The 22,251-nt window shown below is 42.9% G+C and overlaps 2 protein-coding genes across 2 annotated transcripts; both read right to left on the reverse strand.

Moving 5' to 3' along the window:
• Positions 1 to 2,201: 2,201 nt before the first annotated feature.
• wscd1b (WSC domain containing 1b) lies at positions 2,202 to 12,751 on the reverse strand. Its single transcript, XM_031572734.2, has 9 exons — positions 11,233 to 12,751; positions 10,026 to 10,641; positions 9,709 to 9,823; positions 8,012 to 8,196; positions 6,286 to 6,407; positions 4,837 to 5,143; positions 4,373 to 4,537; positions 3,935 to 4,135; positions 2,202 to 3,295 (listed from the first exon to the last, which is right to left on the reverse strand). Exons 2-9 carry the CDS (start codon positions 10,447 to 10,449, stop codon positions 2,943 to 2,945), a joined length of 1,872 nt encoding a protein of 623 aa, XP_031428594.1. The 5' UTR covers positions 10,450 to 10,641; positions 11,233 to 12,751; the 3' UTR covers positions 2,202 to 2,942.
• A 4,378-nt stretch (positions 12,752 to 17,129) lies between these two features.
• Positions 17,130 to 17,966, reverse strand: bhlha9 (basic helix-loop-helix family, member a9). Its single transcript, XM_012832323.2, has one exon. The coding sequence runs from the start codon at positions 17,964 to 17,966 to the stop codon at positions 17,130 to 17,132; it is 837 nt and encodes a 278-aa protein (XP_012687777.1).
• Positions 17,967 to 22,251: the final 4,285 nt, after the last annotated feature.

Here is a 22,251-nt window from a genome sequence, read left to right on the forward strand (position 1 = left end):
TTGCGTTTATACATAAGGAGTTTTTTTTTTTTTTTTTTCTTTTCCCCTAGGCAGTGCGTCGCCCCAATCGCCCTTATGGACGAGCCGCCCCTGATCTTGAATGAATATTTCTTAAAAGTGAAGTTTATTCCACCTGTAACACCTGTAACCACTGGTACCACAGTCAACTGCAAACTCTCGTTCAGAATTATGCCACTGCAGCTGATCTGTGTGTGTGTGTGTGTGTGTGTGTGTGTGTATGTATGTGTGCGTGTGTGTGTGTGTGTGTGTGCAGTGTGTGTCTGTGTGTGTGTGTGTGTTTGTGAGTGTGTGTGCGTGTGTGTTTGTGAGTGTGTGTGCGTGTGTGTGTGTGTGTGTGCGCCAGGTGGTTTGTGTCCCCGGCTCTCAGGGAGGGAAGCCCAGCTGTCCGTGGGATCAGAGGCCCACTGTGGTGAAGTCAGCCTGCACTGCACAGCATAGCAGCAGGCCCAGACAGAGCCCTGGTCCGGGTCTATGGAGGAGCTAACCTGTCCAAACAGGCTGGAGGTGGGGGCGGGAGGGGGGGGGGGGGGGGGGGGGGGGGGGGAGTGAACTAGAGAATGGAGAGCAAAAGAAGAAAAAGAAAGAAAATAGAAAAAGAACAGAAAGGAAAGCTACAAATGCTGATCTAGAGGATAAAAAAGACTTAAGTTCTGTAAATATGGTACCTATACTTTAGGGCTGTAAATACGGTACCTTTACCTGGAAAATGAGTTGAAACTTAACAATTACTGTCTAGACACATCATCTAAAGCATCTGTAACAACTAATCGGAATCAGCATCGATTACCCCTCTATGTTCAAACTATTTTCTCATGGAAAACCAGTTGATGAATTTAGAAAAAGTAGACACAAAGGCAAAAGTGAGGACAGCTGCGAGTGAGTCTGAGACAGCACACAACACACACACACACACACACACACACACACACACACACACACACAACACACACACAACACACACACACATACACACACACACAACACACACACACACACAACATACAACACACAACACACAACGCACACATAACACACAACACATTGAGAGCAGCTTTACGGGCACTTGGGAGCTGTGATCAACTCCCTGTCTACACATGTCCTACACTTTACAGGAGTATAACCAGGCCTGAGCTATTATGAGATAATTCATGTACCTTTATCTGTCAAGGATTCCCTCTTATTAAACAGTGGATGACCGTCCTACTTAAGAACTAATTATGAGACTCTTCTGAAAATTAACTATACCATCTGAAGTTCAACGTTAGGGTTCAGGGCAACTCTGCATACCTCATTATCTTATCAACAGCAGGATTGAACAGTGTTAAATTGAGTAATTGCACTAAATGCATTTGCTACCTCTATACCTTGAAAGGCATGAGCTCAGTGATGATTCATTTCAGTCCTGATGAAAAGGAAGTGCTTTGGAAGAGGAACTCTCCTCAACATTACTACCACCAAGGTCACTCAAGTGATAGAAATAGTAGCATCCCCACTCCTTCTTTTGAAAGAAGTGTGAAAGCTCAGAGCCAAATCCCTTTATTAAAGCTCTAAACGTTAGCGCTGACTATAAGCGTGGATGTCTTCTGCTTTCAGCCTCTGCGTTCCCCGTGTTTAGGACACAATCATCAGAAGTGTATTCAGATGAGTTGAGCAAAGATCCATACAGTGAAATACTGTCTTAATTAAACTGACAAGAACTATTGGGGCTTTTCACAGCTCTTATGAGTACAGGGACTTACTGATGGATATGACGCCTCTAATTCTACAGATACAAGAATTATTGATGGATATGACGCCTCTAATTCCACAGATACGAGAATTATTGATGGATATGACGCCTCTAATTCTACAGATATGAGGATTACTGATGGATATGACGCCTCTAATTCCACAGATATGAGGATTACTGATGGATATGACGCCTCTAATTCCACAGATATGAGGATTACTGATGGATATGACGCCTCTAATTCCACAGATACGAGAATTATCCAGTAGTAGCGCATGGTGGGATATCAGCATGTGTCTGAAACCGACTAAAAAGCACAGGGCTCTCCTTATCCCTATGAGAATTATTGATTGGGTATGACGCTTCTATTTCTACAGTAGATTCATGCAGTGAAATGTTAACACATTGCTCTCAAACTCCCTAAAACTTACACAGCTTTCCTCGTCCCTCCTGGTAATCCATGTTGTCCTGTTTATTCCACAATATGCCACCCTCATGACAATACTTATTACCATCCTAGTCCCAATCATCTGGTAGTTCTCAGATCTTTATATTGCATCTTAGTCCCAATCATCTGCTAGTTCTCAGATCTTTATATCCCTATGTGTTAGAAAGAAATGAGGGACAGTTTCCTTTTGATGTAAAGTATCGATTAGTGCAAAGCTTCCAACACATTATTACACATAATTATGGTATAAACATCACAAGAACACCTCTCACTACACTACAATAAAAACAAACTACAAACAGTGCATTTTCCCCAGGATTTATATTTATTTTCCTCTAATCTACTGCTTATAAAGAGGAAACTCCAACATGTAAGCTACTCTCAAATAAAAATAAGGGCAGTGCTAAGTGCTATGCAGTACACTGCGTAGGTAAACTTGTTTAACATTTAAAGGCCACGTGATGATTACACTTTGTGATGAACTTCAGCTTACAGTTCATAGTGTATCTAGGCACTTGTTCTCACTCTAACCATCTAGTCATAGAAAGGGAAACACAATGTTAGCCCAGAGCTAGCTCAGATCGGTGTGTGAGGGAAACACAATGTTAGCCCAGAGCTAGCTCAGATCGGTGTGTGAGGGAAACACAATGTTAGCCCAGAGCTAGCTCAGATCGGTGTGTGAGGGAAACACAATGTTAGCCCAGAGCTAGCTTAGATCGGTATGTGAGGGTCTCATTCTGGCCCTCATCTGGGCATGTACTCCAGAGGCAGGCCACTAAAGTTTCTGTCTCTGAGTGCTTGGTCCACAGTGAGGATGTATCCATCCATCAGCTCCCTCATTGCTGGTGTGTAGGGGTCAAAGGTGGGTTTCCTGGGCCCTGAGCGTTTAAAGAGGCCATCGCGGTTGCTCTCAGCGCACAGGAGACGATCCTCTGCGACGCTGGCGTTCAGGAAGGACGTGATGAGCTGCAGCTGGGAGACGAGGTCCGCCTGAAGCTCCTCGAAGTGCATCACCAACAGACGGCAGCTAAACTTAAGCCAGGCGAGGGCGTGGGACACCCACCAGGAGGCGTGGCTCTCCACAAACTCAGGCCAATCTGACAAAATGGAGGAAAGACTTCAGGAGACACAATAAACTACAACAATTTCAATATTTTCAGGAGTCCCGTTGCCTCCTTTTTCCTACAGTTTTCACATACATTGTTGACATGAGTTATTAAGCAATTTGTGCTTCTATGCTTGATAGTGTGTGTGTGTGTGTGTGTGTGTGTGTGTGTGTGTCTGTGTCTGTGTGTGTGTGTGTGTGTGTGTGTTTGTGTGTGTCTGTGTCTGTGTGTGTGTGTGTGTGTGTGTGTGTGTGTGTGTGTGTGTGTGTTTCATTTTCATTTTTATTATTAGGTTATGTGGATTGTGGATTGTTTGTCTGTTTTTCTGCCTGTCAGCAGGATTAAGGAAAGACTACCAGCCCAAATTTTATGAAACGTAGTGGATGTAGCAAGGGCCAAGGAAGAACCTATTGAATTTTGGAGTGAATCCAAATCATGGGGCAGATCCAAAAATGTAGTTTCATTTTCGTTAACATTGCAATGGATTTTGGCCTTGGAGGTCTGTGCTCTCCAAGTAGCCTTAGTAGTAGTCGTAGTAATCATAATAGTATTAGTATATTTATATTTATTACACATTGAACTGTATTATCCATATGTCCAGTCTGTCCACAGTAAGATCAGGTAGCTAACCTTTGCTCTTCCAGTGTCTGTCTGAGGCGTAGCCAACATGGCCGCCACACTTGCGGTTGAACTCGGCCACGAGTGAGTGATACGGGTTGCGGAGAAGCAGGATGCCTTCATTAAACATCTCTATCTCTCGCTGACCGCTCTCGTGGGTCTTCACACAAATGGTCCGTCCCTTTTTCCAGTGGTCCTTCTCTCCTTTGAAACCTGTCGGTAGGGTAAGCAGACTTTATTTCCATTTCATATAAAAAGTATGAAAAGAATTTTCAGTGCGGCTGTTTATACAGTATATAAAAATACTTTACATCACATAATCTGAACATTACTTAAATAGATATTGTTTGTCTGAAAGTCTAACAGATATTCTTGCTGTTTACTTTTAATGAACCTATTTTCAGTCCTGATTTCAGTAGCATCTAAAGAACTCTGTGAACAAGATCTCACCTCCATTGAAAAGTGCTCCATCAAAGTAGACACTCCCGGTATAGTAGCCTGTGCTGAGCTCGATGAGATGCCGCACCCATGTGTTTCCTGCCCCAGGGAAACTGGACAGAGCCACAAGGGAGGTGGACGTCTCTGACAGAAACGTCCTCTCTTTGCACCTAGCATCTGACCAGACCAAGACAAGTTAAAAATGCTGCCAATACATTGCTCATCCCTCTACAAGCATGACAGTAATGTAAAAATGGAGTACTGGCAATTCACAAGATGAAGGTTCTATTACTTGCAAAGCATCATCATCATCTTCATCATCATCACCATCATCATCATCACCATCATCATCATCTTCTTCATTATCATCACCATCATCATCATCACCATCTTCATTATCACCATCATCATCTTCATCATCGTCAATTTCAGTTACCTGGCACTTAATGGATACTGAATCAAATGAAATGTCTCACCTAAAGCAGGAGTGTAGTAAACCTGGTAGTACTCCAGGTGTTGTGAGGGCCCGGTTGGTGAGCTGGTTGGTGGGCTGGTTGTTGAGCTGGTTGGTGGGCTGGTTGGCGAGCTGGTTGGTGAGCTGGTTGGTGGGCTGGTTGGCGAGCCGGTTGGCGGGCTGGTTGGCGAGCCGGTTGGTGAGCTGATTGTGTGGTTGCCTGACAGACACATGCTCTCCTCCACTGGGCTGTGCCACTGGGTGGTCAGGCCAGAGCCGGCATGAACACAGAGACAGGACAGTCCTTTCAAGGCTGCTAGGGGGAACTCCTGTGCACAAACAGTTGGTCTTGGGTCTTTCGGTCGGTAGACATCATTTAAATGGGAAGCAAACAAAGTGGTTCTGAGGGAACCACACAATACTATTCCAGCCAATCAGTAACAGGGGGTGTCAGTGCTCGTGCAGAGGTTGTTGCGATGTATCACTATCACTATCACTGTCTGTCTCTGTAAAACCGTCCTCTCTGCATGCATGTTAGCAACTGTAGAGAGTTTGCTATAGAGACAGTTTGCTAACCCACAACCTAGCTAATGTTAATTATATTACTTGCTGTGTCGTTCGCTCTATATTATGGTATTTGTCTGTACATTTGCAAAGGGTTTTATAGCTACGAAGACCTAAAAACACAAGTTTGCTAGCATTTACATTTACATTTACATTTAGTCATTTAGCAGACGCTTTTATCCAAAGCGACTTACAATGTATACACATTTTTACAGTTACACTGATGGCACACTGCACATCAGGAGCAATTAGGGGTTCAGTGCCTTGCTCAAGGACACTTCGACAGGGAATCGAACTAGCAACCTTCTGATTACTAACCGACTTCTTTACCTCCTGTACCACTGCCGCCCCCCCGCCGCTAGCACAGGGGGATTATTTGGATTGATGTGTAATTCGAAATGCTATGATAGGTAAGGTTACCTTCCTTGTTATCTTAGCTGATACAAACCTACAGTCCTCCTTCGGTCACTGTAGTTTTGTAAAAACAATCTAAACAACTAACTCTCGTAACTTTTTGCCGCGTTGTGTTTTGGATGCTGTGTGTGTGTGTGCTTGCATGGGGTGGTCTTCTGAAGGAGAACAGAAGGGGTGGGGGTATTTGTTTGGCTGCTGAGTTCACATACCAACAATCTCTCGCAATCGCTGATGTTCCCTTTAATAACACTTTTACAGTTATCATCAAAATATGTTTGTATTGTTACTAATGGGTAACAGAGTACAGCAACCTTTACTTCTCAGTTACATGAAACGGGTACACAAGACTTATATCAATATATTTCATTAGGTATATATGGTAAATGTTGGATGTCACATGAGGTTTCTGAAAGAGCATGACATTTCTTTTCCATGTAAAGATACAGATAATAAACTGCATGGATGTTTGTGCGCCCCGATGACTAAGACAAACCTTTTCAGTGCAGGCCTCTATACAGGCTTCTAGAGTTGAATCAGAGTCAGTGGAGTGAATCAAGAAGGCACCAGTAGCATTGTCTGGCTTCTTAAAACAGCCTCTGTAATGTAAACTGCTATCTGAAAGAATTAGAAACATGTTAAAATTATTGTCCATCAATAAGACCACTTGGATGGTGTGTGATTCTTTGATATACAGTGGGGAAAATAAGTATTTGAACCCCTGCCGATGTAGCAAGTTTGACCACTTGCAAAGAAATGTGTGATCTATAATTGTAATAGTAGGTGTATTTTAACAGTGAGAAACAGAATATCAACAAAAAAATCCAGAAAACTGCATTTTATAACATTTATGACTTAATTTGCATTTGATGCAGAAAATAAGTATTTGAACCCCTAGCAAAACATGACTTGGTACTTGTTGGAATAACCCTTGTTGGCAAGCACAGACGTCAGACTTTTCTTGTAGTTGGTCACCAGGTTTACACACATCTCAGGAGGGATTTTGGTCCACTCCTCTTTGCAGATCCTCTCCAAATCCTTAAGGTTGCGTTTTTAATGGGAGGGAATGAGGGAATGAGGTTCTAGCCCAATATTCCACGTTACATGGCCCCATCCATAGTCCCCTCGATGCAGTGGAGTCGTCCTGTACCCTTGGCAGAGAAACAGCCCCAAAGCATAATGTTTCCACCTCCATGCTTGACGGTGGGGATGGTGTCATATTCAGCATTCTTCCCCCTCCAAATGCGGCAAGTCGAGTTGATGCCAAAGAGCTTGATTTTGGTCTCATCTGACCACATCCTGTCTCCCAATCCTCCTTAGAATCATTTAAGTGTTCATTGGCAAACTTCAGACGGCCCTGTACATGTGCTTCCTTGAGCAGGGGGACCTTGCGAGTGCTGCAGTACTTCGAACCATTACGGCGTAGTGTGTTGCCAATGGTTTTCTTGGTGACTGTGGTCCCAGCTGCCTTGAGATCATTCACAAGCTCCCCCTGGGGTTATTCTGCACCTTTCGGATGATCACTGATACCGCACGAGGGGATATCTTGCATGGAGCCCCAGACCTAGAGCGACTGACAGTTGTTTGGTGTTGCTTCCATTAACGAATAATCGCACCAATAGTTGTCTGCTTCTCACCAAGCTGCTTGCCGATGGTTTTGTAACCCATTCCAGCCTTGTGCAGGTCTACAATCTTATCTCTGACGTCCTTGGTCAACTCTTTGGTCTTGCCCATGGTGGTGAGGTTGAAGGTGTGAAGTATGATTCTTTGGACAGGTTTCTTTTATACACGTCACCAGTTGAGATCAGGTGTACCTTGTTAGGCCTAATCTGTGTGCTTCTTGGGCACATAACTGGTCATTGGGAGCCAGAATTCTTGCTGTTTGGTTGGGGGTTCAAATACTTATTTTCTGCATCAAATACAAATAAAGTCATAAATGTTATAAAATGCAGTTTTCTGGATTTGTTTGTTGATATTCTATTTCTCACTGTTAAAATACACCTACCATTACAATTATAGATCACACATTTCTTTGCAAGTGGCCAAACTTGCGAAATCGGCAGGGGTTCAAATACTTATTTTCCCCACTGTATATATGTACTATAATGGAACAATTCAAGGCATTCATATGTAACAAATTACGTCATATGTTGACATAGTATGTTTGGTTTAACAGGTTAACTGACCCTGCATCAGAGAAAACATCAGGGCGTTACACTCACATCTCCGCTGGCCAGGAAGCTTTTTGTCCAGCTTGTACACCGACAGTCGCTCCACCCCACCACAGGGGGCGCCCTTCTCCCCTTTGCAGTCCAGGTTGCACTCAACAGGGCGGGTCTGAGGACCAGCAATGCGGTTGCCACAGTGACACTCTGCTCCATATTCCAGCCCTGCATATTGGTACCCACTGCACAGATGAGGTTGGAGTAGTCAGGGTCCGAATCTCCATGACAACAGTCAATGCAGGATGTTATTACAAGTCACTTATGCTTGCCTACAGAGTGCTTGATGGTTCTGCTCCCACCTACCTAAATGCTCTTGTAAGGGCAAATGTTACACCCAGGATGCTGCGCTCTTCTAGTGAGCGTCGTTTGGCACTGCCGTCTGTGCAAGTACGGCAGTCCAGACTATTCTCATTTGTAGTTCCACGTTGGTGGAATGAACTACCCAGCACTACCGGAGCAGGGGCGTCCCTCTCTACCTTTAATAAGCTTTTGAAGACCCAACTCTTCAGAGAGCACTTCCCGTCCTGACTGGCATTTCGACTAGTGCGTAACTTGCAATTACAGCAGTTACATTTCTGCACTTCTTTTTTTTCTTTTTATTTCATTTTGTTATATTTCTTATGTAAAGTAGTATTTATGTATTGTTACACCAGGTTCTATTGCTCGTAGCTTGACTATTCTCTCCCTTGTACGTCGCTTTGGACAAAAGCGTCTGCTAAATGACTAAATGTAAATGTAAATACATCTAAAATAATTTCCCAAAGATGACAGTTGTCTTACTATGAAGTGGTCTCCGATACTTTTCTCTAAATCATGTCATGTTTATATTGGACCATAAAATACTACTACCACTACTGATGTTCCTACTTCTATCGGTATTATCAAAATTATTTATATGTACACTTTCACACACATACACCTACATACATATTTGAATAGTCCATGTTGTTCTAATACGGTTTAAGGTTGCCTGTATCTCATCCAGGCCATAAAGCGCTGCATGTTACACAGACTGACTAACGCCTGCAGTCCATGTTTATCCTCCCCCATTCATTCCACTCATTTTAAATGTAAGCTGGTTTTCACCAGAATCCCACCCCTACTGAGACAGTATGCCAAGCTCTCCCTGTGGGAGGCCCAGGACCCAGCGGGACACATATTCCACTGGTCTTCATTTGTCGGAATTCAATCAATGCCGTTGTTTACAGCGCTTCCGCCCAACATTATACTTTTAAATGTCACAGTGGATCTATAAAAGAACAGAAATAATAGCTGCACAGCGAAATATTAAAGTTCAAATGTGTTTGGGAGGAACTGGGTTTCAGTCAGTGTCAAGGAACGCTGATGGCCAAGTTCTCCTCAGGGTGCCGGACTGACACTGTTTAGCCCTGTGGTCTGTGGTCTTGGGGCAGAAGGAGACGACTGTCGCATTCTGAGTGAGGCTCGTCCCTCCTCTCTTCCCCGCTGAATGAAAAGATCCCTGCCTGCACTGCGCTTGTCCAGCGTCCAAATCAGCCTGCCCAGAACCCACCACCTGCCTCACCCAGCAAACAGTGCACAGATTATGCTCACAGAACACAGTTGCTTTTCTGCTGAACTTCCTTTTGGAATCGTGTCTAAACTGCTCTATCTGTGTGTGTGTGTGTGTTTATGTGTGTGTTTTCTGATATTTTTAGAAACGTTTAGAAACATACCTATTGGAGCAGGTGTCTTGGCATAAGGTGGTGGTCATTTTGCGGAAGTTGTAGAGGACTGTGCCACCCAGGGCGCGTGTTCTGGCATCATCTATAAAGCAACCCATGTAGGTTCCTGGCCAAATGGACGGAGAAAAATGAAACATGAATGAAATCTTAAATAATAGCATTTATCATGTAATGCAATGTTGTCTTTTCAAATGATTGTATTCATTCTGTGCACAGCGTACTTAAAGGGATTTGAAGTTGTACAGAGGAAGGACTTGCTGTAGTTATAAAGTCCAGTGAAGGACTGCAATCACAGCGTGAATATATACCTTTATGTCTGACTGGTCTATGAGGAGGTCCACTGGGTAGTAGAAGTTCACCCTGAGTCACTTGACTATTGAACCAATGCCGTCGCAGACGCCTCCTATCAAGGTTCCGGTTCCAGGACGTGACCCTTGCCAGAACCTGGCCAGCGTTCCTCCCCGATCTTTCATTAGCATCCGTGTCCTGTGGCCTACGAAACCCTGAGCCCCCATGGTGCCAGCCTGCCCCAGGAGCCCAGTGGGCACTGGGGGGTGCCCTGCTGGGGGCAGATAGAGACTGGATGGGGGTTCCTACCCGCTGAGAGACTGGCGCTGCGGATCGCTGGAGCAGGAGGATGCTCCCCGCCATGATGTACACCACACTCAGGAGGAGAATGAGAAGCTGAGCTCTCCGGAGTAAGCGTCGGAGTCTGCACAGTGACTTTGCCATGCTGACTTCTATTACCTCTTCTCTTTAGAGTTCAAGAGCATCTGGGAGTGGATAATGCATACAGTCCATTCACATATCTGAATAGGAGCTGCAGCACATCTCCGCTGTCTATAAAGGTGTAATCTTCGATTTGAGAAATGTTGCAGACAGTAATTAAATTAATATCCAACATCTGCTTTATGAACGTCCATGCTGTCACCAGAACAAAACAAAAAACAATAGAAAAAGTAAATAATCAGGTTAATCTTGTTTGGTAAAATGTTAATAAACATTAAAGAATTTGAACAACACGAAAGTGCCAAATCAACAGACAGACACTCACAACCCGGCATGAATGATACAATTATTAAATTACTAAATGATCAAATTTGCCTAATTTTCCCCACAGCAGTCTGAGTACAAAATTGCATCGCGGTCATGCAAGTCTTCTGCAGGCATGACTGGATGGAAACTACACTAAATAACAAACTGAGTAACCATGCTCGAAGTATATACTTGTTGTGCTTTCCCAATTACACCAGCTCATTAATTGGACTCAGACAGAGGAGTTGGTATAGCTTCAATACTCCCGACTACCAGCTCATTTAAAACTACGTTCCAAAAAAGCCACAATAACCCGAATACTGTTAAACGTTACGTTGGATTAAAATGTCGATTCAAGTCTTTACATTCGCTGGATGAAATAAACCACGCGCGTGAACAAAAATCAACGTTTTTCTCCGTCAACAACCCACATGAAAGACGGATCAAGACGGTCAGTGTGAAACGTATATTTAAGTTTACCTTTTTCTTATTCCAAATCCATATGAAAGATGTCATGTTTCCAGACAGAACAGCGATCTCCGGGAATTGGCCAATACATTCTGAATATTTACGCAAATCTAAATCTTAGAAACATACTCTTGTAGCCTGAATGCTACCCAAACGCAGTCTGCGTCTCCAACACCCTCTCTGCTCTCAAGCCGGCAACAGCAGCATCTTCGTTGCACTTCTCCCTCACTTCTGTGGGAGACCTCTCAGAATCATGTGATCCTTCGAGAGTATCGGCTGGCTAGATGACAGGAAAGTGTTTATTAAAATCAGTGTGTATTAATGCACATTTTATTACACAGTGTTGTGTGTTGTGTATTGGAAGGGGCTACTCAACTATTAGTGACATCACAACACCACAATCACTGAAGGCTCTGTTTGGGCTTTGGACATGTATTGGAGAAGAACACTGTGTTAAAATGTAAGTTCTGAGAAAAGCTACAGTAATCATTTTATTTGAGGTCATTGGTGTTTTGAAGTCAGTGGGCTATTATATCCCATATCCCATTTAACATTAATTCATTATACATTTATACATTTGTTTCTTTTATTTACTCTTTGTCTTTGTTATTTTTCTATAATCTAGCCTTGTGTATAGTATGTAGTACTAATAAACTTGCTTTGCTTGAGTAGGATTTTAAGACAGAGGGTTTGTAATTCATTATTAGTTTATAACCTTTTTCTTTTTTTTTCCTCTTTTCATGTTATTGTACATTATTTATGCTACCTTCACATATGTCAATGTAGTACTAATAAACCTGCCTCGATTGTGTAGGATTCAAAGAGGGAAGCCTATAGTCTAGTGCTTGCCTCTGTGTCTGCTCTTCCGACCCAATAAACACCACATATCACATAATCCACAGCGTCTAGTATGCCTGCGCTCGCCACAGCTTTCAAATTCCTTGATGGTCCTGCTTTCAAGCTAATGAAGCCGGACAGTAGATGAGTGACATCTTTATTCCTCGGCCCATTGGTTTGTCTATCCACCAGCTGTGGGGACGCCGTAAATAACGCACGCCCCTGGGGCGAGAGGAAGGGAGGAAAGAGGTGAAGGGTCACTGTGATCACGGGAGTCTAAGGAAGAGAAAGAGGATTTTTTTCTGGAGCACAGAGTGAATGCTATCCAAGCTTTGGTAGAGTTTATTTCTTTTAAGTCTATTTCAAGCAAGGCTCTGAAGAAAAGGAAGGTTATGCATTAGACCCATGCAAACACACATAAATATGGAGGAAGGAGAGAAAGATAGACAGAGAGAGTTGATAGGGAGAGAGAGAGAGAGAGTTAGAAGGGGGGGGTTAGAAAGAGAGGAAGGAGAGATAGACATAAAGAGAGAATTAGATAGGGAGAGAGAGAGATACTTAAAGAGAGACACAGACAGAAAGAGAGAGATTTACACTCTGCTAACATGTCCCCTACTGTGACACAGATGTAAAGCCTCTCACAGTCTTCAAACATGAAAACATTTAAATGTATACACATTTTCATCCACACGCTGTGACATGGTGGATTGCACTCCCTATAGATTGTGCATTCTATTCCTCTGAAGAATGAGCCTACCCTCATCAGCAGAAGGAGGAGCAGAAGTCTCATCAATTCATCCGCTGTGTTTTCGAATAGACACCCGTCACAAGCTCCGCCGTGCACTCTCATTATAATGATTGTTACAGTTATCCTCAAGGTCAGGGAACAATCATCACATTAAGAGCTGTTCTGCCGGCTCTGCCCCTGGGGTAAAATGGATTAGGCGAGCATTAGGCCTGCCGGGGGGGAAAGACAGAAAACACACGGCTGGTTCTACACGCAGACCTATCTCCATGAGTCCATGAATCCCACAGTATCAATTTTATCTGTGCCCACAGAGGGAAGGGTGCGAATCTCCATGACAACAGTCAACTCACACGGACATTTCTGGTACCGTTCACTGTGCTCTTTCAAAACGATAGCATTTTAACATAATTTGTCCTGCATTTGAAGTGACGAGCTGTCTTTGCTTTTGCTTCTCAAAGTGAATAGAAACTTTAAGGCTGTAAGGCCATGACATTGGAGATTCCACGTATCCTCCAAAACACTGACTTGCTGTGGCAAGCTTCATTTTAGGGCTGGCAAATTTTGGCAAATGCCTTGCCTTGTTTGGTTATTGTCAGGACTCATTTTTTAAAGAGGCATCACATTTCAATTTATTTTCTGACACAATCACTGCCTCCAGTTTTTCTTACAAACCCTCACTAGAATTTTAAAGCATGGCTTAGACAAGCAGACATCTTTGTTTATGTCTCTAATTTCCTAAAAGCTCAGAAAAGTTCAAATGCATCTGCAGCCAGAAAACCATTTGCAAACCAATTTCATGATAAAAAAGGCAATACACTTCAGAGAAATTTATCAGAGAATGACAGACCTGCATCAAAGAGCAATGGACCGAACTTCAGTATATGGCAGTTTCATCTTAGTCTTTCAAGGGTTTAGACAAAGACAGGCTATGGCCATTCCTTAGAAGCCTGTCATTACCAAATGACAAGGAGGACTCAGATCGTGGGGAAAGCCTAATGGTGAGATGGCACAGATGTGAAAGTTTTGTATTTGTTTCAGGGTACCCAGAATTACCTGTGTACCAATAATTCTGCTCATTCTGTTTGTGGTCTTGATTTGGGTAAGTTCTGTTCCACTGTTGGTCATTCAGGGAGAGAAATGGTGAAGCTTTCAGATCAACATTTAACCAAGGACATGATCATAAGGAGCACAAACACTGATGATTCTATCCAGTAGGGGGCAGTGTTCAGATGAATACTCTCCAAACACGTGCATGCAATAACAACCTAAAAGCAACTACACATTGTGCACGTATATCACTTTTCAACTCTCAAGGCAGTGGTTTGTTGGTACACAATGATGAGGTCCTATGCTACTTTTGTGTTTAGGAATGGAATCAGAGTTGTGAAAGGAGGTTCTGCTGCTCCTGCACCCTCTAGAAATTTAAAGAGTTCATTTTATAAGCAAAATATTTGATTCAGTCACCATTTCAGGTTCTCTTTCAACACTTTTATACTTTTACACTTTCACAAATTTCTGTTTCTGGCTGGGAATACTGAGTGTCAGTTGGCTGTTTTGTTTATACATGTCTCTGGCACAAACAGACAACGTGTGAAGTAGCCTGGAGCGACTCTCCTCTGTGTGACGTCAGTAGGCAGTAATGCTAGAACTTGGCCACATGTCTGTCTGTCAGTGGCCAGACTGCATCTAGGGAGAGTTGGCCAGATGCCCCAAACAGTGAACACACTACACCACTCCGTAAAAGAGACAAGTTCACAAATACATACATTAAACACATCATACACATATACATCCACTCAAAGTTACTTTAGCATGACTGTGTCCATGTAGTGTTGCCAAGTAGAACAATGATTTAACTGCTGATTTAAGAATAATGAACCACAATATTAACAGTAAGAAACAGTAATGAACAAGAGTATCAACAAAGACAAAAATATAATCTAGGACATAATAGTAATGTAGTTTAAAAAGACACACACACACACACTTCTCACACCAACTACATATAGGTTGAATCCATATTGAAAGAATGCTTGATGTAGACACCTAGGTTTGAACACTGTCTCACGAGACGGGAGCATTCTGTGAGTGAGTTGGCCTTTACGTCATTGGCACACTTGGCGGCTGACTCACTGGGGTGATGTGGGCTTCTGTGCCTCTGTCTCGGGATTACTCCTCTCACTTGTTTTCCCCTCATCTTGTTTTCTGTCGTTTCGAATGTGGAAGACGTCAAAGGGGCGGACGAGCCTGTCAGCTTTCCACCTCTGATGGGCGTATGTGTTCAAGCCCAGCTCAAGATGACTAGGTTGACTCACGGCAAAAGCACTGATCACATTTACATCTCAGTCTTAAAGCTCAGCGGTACAATGTGTAGGCCTACTTATCTCTTTAGCTTATACTAACTAAGCTCATCTTTTCCAGTTGTATACGTCTCCAAGTTTAAGTTTGAAATATACACCACACTGGTAAAACAGGTAATATTAATAGAAATAAAGCCAACATTTGGTTGGTGTGCGTTCTTGTTTTAATCTACCATTTGTTGTCGTGCATGTCTGAGTTGTATACATCTCTACAGTAAACATTTTATTTTGGACTGTTAATATTGATCGAAATGGTAATACTGCCACTTAATAAAGAGTCTTTTGATTGTGTCTGTACATTATGCTCAAGCTCTTGGTGGACAAAATCTAGTGGCTGTTGATTCAGGTCCATTTGCACCACAGGATAAACAAACAGGTTTCTCACCACAGCAGACAGGAACAGAGACATGCCATCACTTTCATTTGTCTCTCAGCACATTCCGTGTGAGTCAGGGATTTCCATGAATCATGTCACTGCGGGACTGAGGAAGAGGCACGGAGGATGTGAGGGGGTGTGAGGGGGGGTATTTAGGGGCGGGGTATGTGAGGGGGTGTATGTGAGAGGGGGGTGAGAATATGTGAGGGGGGGTGTGAGAGGGTGGAAGGATATGTGGGGGGAGGGGTATGTTTGGGGGGGATATGTTAGGTGGTGTGAGGATATGTGAGGGGGGGGGGTATGTGAGGGGGGGGTATGTGAGAGTGTGTGAGGATATGTGTGTGTGTGTGGCGGGGGGGTTATAGGACGTCTCCTTCCCGCCTGCCCACTCATCCCAATGTATGGGGGGGGGGGGTGGTGGTGGTAAACCTCCTTCAATAAGAGCCGTGGCTTTGTTTTGCTAGGAGAATAAAGTCATAGGGTTCTTCTATTAGGAGGTTTACCATGTGCTCAGGTTTGTCACTTAACCATGTACTTGGAATTTTCTCCTGGTTTACTTCTGTAAGCTTCATCAACGCTTCACAAAATACAAAATACTCACTGCCAAAACATGCCCATTTGTGTATGTTGCATTCAATAGGTGAAGACCATTCTATAGAAAAGAATGGTTATCTTTCTTTCCCACTAAATGTAATGTGTTGCAGTATTCATACATTTTTATGAAACTAATGAAGAAAAGGATTCCTCAGTCTCTGTCGTTGAGAAGTGTACCATTTAATGATAGCATATTAACCTTTACACAGCCCTCGCCATTCCTTCCACATTCACTTTCATTGGTATTAGTCGGAAAACAAGCCCATGTAACAACGTTTGGAAGGGAGTTTTTATATTTGCATTTCTGCACACAGTAACAAACATAAAGAAGCAGACAACAACAGATGAAGATGACATAAGATGACATAAGTAACTGTTATTAGTGTACGGATGACAGCTTAAAACTTCACTTCCATGTCATACACGCTGTGCACAAAATACAAATTACTTCACTTTTTTTCAATGTTGTGAGGCATATATCAACATCCCGTGAAATGTATGACAATAGCTTCACCATAATGCAATGTCTGGCAGAGAATTAGAATAATTTTAAAACAAACTCTTTCATCTACTCGGTGCTCTCATATTGTCGGTCTGTCCGTAATAATTAGAAGAATTTCTAATATGTCCTTTTCCCGATCTTATTCATATGATTTTGAATGTCACATTTACATGAATATTCAGTTTAAAAATCAACAGGAAATTCATGCCTGTCTAACTGTCCCTTCCTTTCAAGACACATACACCATGTCTTAATTGCAAAGATAACAGGCGTCACAATGACATGCAATCTATGAGGGTCATCTAGTGACAATAGTTTCATTATGGCGTAAACAGTTCATTCTCACAATGACTTTCTGTTGAAGACATGAAGCTTTATGGAAGACAGGGTCTATGATTTGGTGGCTTCTAAGCGCCATGTCCTGTCATGCTCCAGGCTGTGGAGCAGGCATACTGTCTATGCGAGAACTCTATATTCTTTGAACTGGTTTGCTCAGACCATAGGGAGGTAATGCTGAAATGTCTGCTCCGCCAGGAAGCTCCTTCGCCAGGGAGAGGTCAGAGCCAAAGACGGCTCTCCGTAGGGTGCCGCGCGGCTTTGGGCACACGGGGACCACATACTTGACTGATACCCGTCGCTGGCAGCGCCATATCTGACTGGACTGGCCGACCGACCGAGCATGCTCACATAGTCTCCACTGGTGCCGCAGAGCGAGGGGTCCTGGGAGTAGCATGGGAAATGCGACGAGGGTGGGCAGGCAGCAGGGGTTGGGTGCCTTAGGCTGTCCAAGTACAAGTGCGGCTCAGTGGACAGTCTCTGTGGAGGGGCCGGGGTCTGAGCCTGGGGCAGTGGCTGGGCCATGTGCATCAGTGGTTGGTGCCAGGATGTGTAGGTCTTGGGATCTAAGTGGGTGTCCAGTAGTGCCTGTCCCACGTCCAGGTGCAGACTCCCAGCCTGGCTGTGGACGGCTGTGGGGTTGCAGCTCTCCACAGCCCTGGTTGGAGGGCTGGTGCTCAAGAGGACAGAGAGAGCAGATATGCGGTTGATGGCCCTCTGGAGGGTGGAGATCTTGGAGAGTCGCTTCCCGCTCAGGTCGTGGTTGAGAACGAGCCGCAGCGCGTTGAAAGCCCCATTGTAGTCAAGGATACGCTTCCTCTCGCGGACGTTGGCTGCTGCGCGTCGCGCCTTCGAACGCACCGGCCGATTCTGCAGCTTCGGGCGGCTCTGCTCCAGGTCGCTGGAGCTCCCGCCTGAGCCGACGCTGGAGGGAAAATGCCCGTTAAAGCTGCCGTCGCTGCTCTCGTCCTCACTCAGTCCCAGCCGATCCATCTTTGCCTCTTCCTGAGGAGCTCACAGAACTAATGGATGGATGGTATTTCAGTAGCCCACCACATTAATATCGTGAAACAATTCACAAGGGAACGGTTTGAATTTTCCAAGATCAGACTGTGCAGTAATTTGACAGTAAATAATTTTTTTTTTAAAAACTAGTCCATGCACCTATATCACTTTTTAACTGTCTAAATCTTGCTTATCTCGCCATCTCTGAGGCTGGGGTTGGTTTTCTTTTACAAGCAAATTGTCTGCTGTCGTGTTTTCCTAAGATGAAGTCCCACAGTCTCTTCTACCGTGTCTCTAACTCGACTGTCCCAGAGAAGTCGGCGAAAGGTTTTTTAAAGCAGTTCCTCACTAAAGTCACGTGACAAAATGACATAGGTGCAGAGGTGCAGTCTATGTTTATGGGCGCCCTCCAGGCAAATGGTTGTGTTCGCACCTAGACACGCCCACTGTTACCTGTTTGTATCACAGGACTAGTCATGCAACGACAGACAGCATTCACAGAAAAAAAAGCACAAAGGATTGAATTTCCTTTACACACTGAGAGTTGTCCAACTCTTGAATGAATTTCTGTCCTATGTAGGAAGTTAAATGTAAATCAGACTTGACAGCTTTCCAAATGATACTCTGGTACGTACAATTTTTATTTCAGATTTGCTTCCACAGGTTCGCCAATGATGGGCAGACCAATCACAAAGGTTATTAATCATTAAGGCAGTGGAAGTAGCACGCTTATTCTTCAGTGGACACTCAAGACAAATTGCACATTTATAAGGTAACCAGTGTTTTGTACATTTCCTCTCGCTCTGAGAGTGCTGGTGAAAACCCCCTCATTATTTACATTTGCTCTCAGATACAACAAGGCCTCCTCAGTATGGGAACCCATGCGCTGACAATTGAGGTTGCCGAGTGTATAATTTGGGTGTCTTTGCAACTCACCCATAAATCAGGCCTGGAAGGCCTCTATGGACAAGAGCAGATTAGAGTTTGGACTTCAAAGCAAGGAGGGAGGGGAAAATATTTTCACGATTATAACCTGTAGAGGTTGCTTCCTCCTTCCATTCACTGTTCTCTGTCACACACTTCCACACTTCTTGTGCTCCTTGGCGACTTCTGTGAAAAATAGAAAGTCATTGTTGTAATCTGTATCTGAATTTAGTTTTTCTATATTTTATGCACAGTCTGCCTGATTTGAAAATTAACAATTTTGTTATGCTTTCTCATTTGCGTCAAAATATGTGCACTACAATGATAAACTTTATTGCAGGCAAATTGAAGACACTCATTTGTGGCATTTATCACAAACTTAAGTCTTTCAGAAAAACTGAAATCTCACTGCTGATGTAGTCTCTGCCTCCCATTTAACTGTATTCTCTAAATAACTACACAGGTTTGTCTTGGAAATTTAAACTGCTCCCCTATGAACTGTTTCATGCTATGAATGTTTCTCAACAAGTCCATCCTTCCATCTGCTAACCCAATACCAGCAGTGGTGCTAAAACTATTAAACCAGGGGTTCCCAAACTTTTCATGGCAGGCTAGGCTAAATGGTAGGCCCTCTCCATATTCTGTAAGTAGCCTACTAAATAGAAAGTAAACTCAAAATAGGTATAGGCTACGAGATATAGGCTTTCACACTCAACTCACTCACACTTGGTAGACAAGAGAGAGGCACGGGCCCACTCCCAGACTGCAGCAAACAAGTGTTACACACATTACACAAGGTTTATATAGAAGTTAGCGTTCTCTGACGCCACAACACTTTGTCAGCAGGGTGGTGGGTCCCTGACAGCCGGGGTCATCTTACTATGCTTTTTGCAAAGTAATGCATCAGCAAGGCATAAAAGGAGGACTACTAGTTCTTCTTATCAGCACTTGCTTACGCACACACACATAAAGATACACTTTTAAGGACATACACAGAGTTAGAACCGTCAGCACTTAAGAAACACACATGCATTCTTGATTAAAGTTTCATATTTCCCTATCATACTAGGTTGCCATTTTTGATACTTTTCTGTTTGGATTTTAGGGGCATTTATGTGATTTGCATGATTAAGAGACTTCTGTTTTATACTCTACCCTTATGAGTGATTCTGGACTGCGTAAGTTTACGTATAAAGTATATGTTCACTTTTAAAAACAAACTGAAAGTGGAATTAGCCTTCCTAAAACACTTGGTGGCTTTTTATTTATTTATTCAAATTTTAGATGATACAACCAGGGAAGTAGGAAGTCACACAGTTCTCAACAGCATGTGGAATGTGTGGGTCAGATTGTCAGATTGTCAGATCGTCAGCAGGTCAAATGATGTAGCTAATAACTTTAACAACTTCATCAAAAGCAGAGTAGACAGCTTCAGATCTCACATGCAACTACATGATGTCAGAAGGAAAGGGAAGAGAGGAGGAGAAGAGAGAATCAGGAGCAAGCAGATGAGCATCTGGATAAAACATATTAACACACATGGTATATATCCATGATACATACCAGATTCCATGATACATACAAGATGACATGTACGTGATACATATAAGACTGATAGTGGATTAAAAAAGAGCCAGCATTCAAAGCATTGGTTGTAGAACAGCTTAGTGGGAATACAGTGTCCTCATCAGAATAAGCAGAGCAATGAAGCAGAAACCTATGTCAATGATGGCAATCGTTTATATTGTATTCGTAAACAGGCTGGCACACAGTATGTAGATGTATCATAAGCAGAGCAGATTGTGTCTGGTTGGCATGGGCAGCTTTAAGCAGAGGGTTTCTGTAAGTAAACTGCAGCAGAAGTAGGAGGAGTAGGAGGGGAAGAAAAAAAAACAAAGTGAGTAGACAGAGCTAGGTTGCCTGCGTATACAAAATTCTAGGTTATGGTGATAAATCGGTGATTAAAAAATCCGAAAAAGAATACACAGCACAAGTGTCCTTTACAAGACATACACAACTAAGTTTGAACGTAGTTGCTGCGTTAAGCGGTTCGAGCTGAATTAATCACAGAAAAAGGTACAAAGAAAAAAAGAAGAAGAAGAAGAAGAAGTAGCCACATGATAATACATTGGGCCATTGTGACATCATAATAGGGTAATTAAAGTGGCATGCACCTGTTTCACAGACACCTGCGCCCATATGAGGCTCCCTTTCTCACTGTTCCTGTCAATATAGGCGTATAACTAGGAGATGAGAGGCACCTTCCATACTCTACTTGTTTTTCTTTTCATCTCTGTACCTTTCTGTCGATCTATCCCTCTACAACTACTCTTACACTTTACTGTATCACTCCATTTTCTCTCCTTCTGTCCATCTTTACTTTAATTCAAAGATTCATTGAATTCTTTTGAATTAATTGAATTCTTTAATTCATGACTATAGGTCTTTGTTTTTAACACTTCATTTTATTGTTTTTATTTTCATGTATATACATATATATATATTAATTTGATTTTGCTAAGTGTGTTTGTTTATTTTAGAATGCAATGTTATCTCCCCACTCAAAGCACATTGTCTATGTATGCCATATGAAATGTGCTATATAAATACATATATCTTCACTCTTTCTGTTAAACCTGACACTCTTTCACTCTTTTCCCATTTTTCTTTCTATTACTCTGTCCATCAATTCCCACTCTATTTCTTTATTTTCATGTCAGCTTTCTCTGACTTTCAAGTCACTCACTCACTCTCTTTCATTCGCTCTCCCTGTCTCTTTATTTCTTTTTTCTCTATCTTAACATTCAAGTTCCCCATCTCTTTAATTTTGTTCTCTCTCTCTCTCTCTCTCTCTCTCTCTCTCTTTCAATCACTCTGTCTCTGTTTCTATTTATTTTTCTGTAGCTTATAACATCTAACTCCTCAATTTCTTTCTCTCTCTCTTTTGTTCACTTTCTCCTGTTCTCTCTCTATCTTTCAATTACCATAGCAACCACCATGTCTACTCTGGCAACACCCTAGCAAACACAATTATAATTTTTGAGGGGGGCATAATACCAGTGACGTAATACATTAATAGGAGAACATACACAATTGAATCCAGACGGTGTCCCCCCATTGAAGAATTTGTTTTACCATGACATTATTACAATGCACACCTTTCCGCTAGCTAGCTGACAAAAAATGCTGTGCACAAAATATAGTCTGGTTCAAATTTCAAATATGTTTAATTGTGTTGAGTGGTAGAAGTCTACTGACATGTGTGACACATCCTTTGTTTGAACTAAGCCATCCTTTCCGAAATAGCCTGCTTATTGGAACGCAGATGATGCTGCTGGTGGTGTGATCA

This window comes from Clupea harengus, chromosome 8, assembly GCF_900700415.2.
Source record: "Clupea harengus chromosome 8, Ch_v2.0.2, whole genome shotgun sequence".
Classification (NCBI taxonomy): Eukaryota; Metazoa; Chordata; class Actinopteri; order Clupeiformes; family Clupeidae; genus Clupea; species Clupea harengus.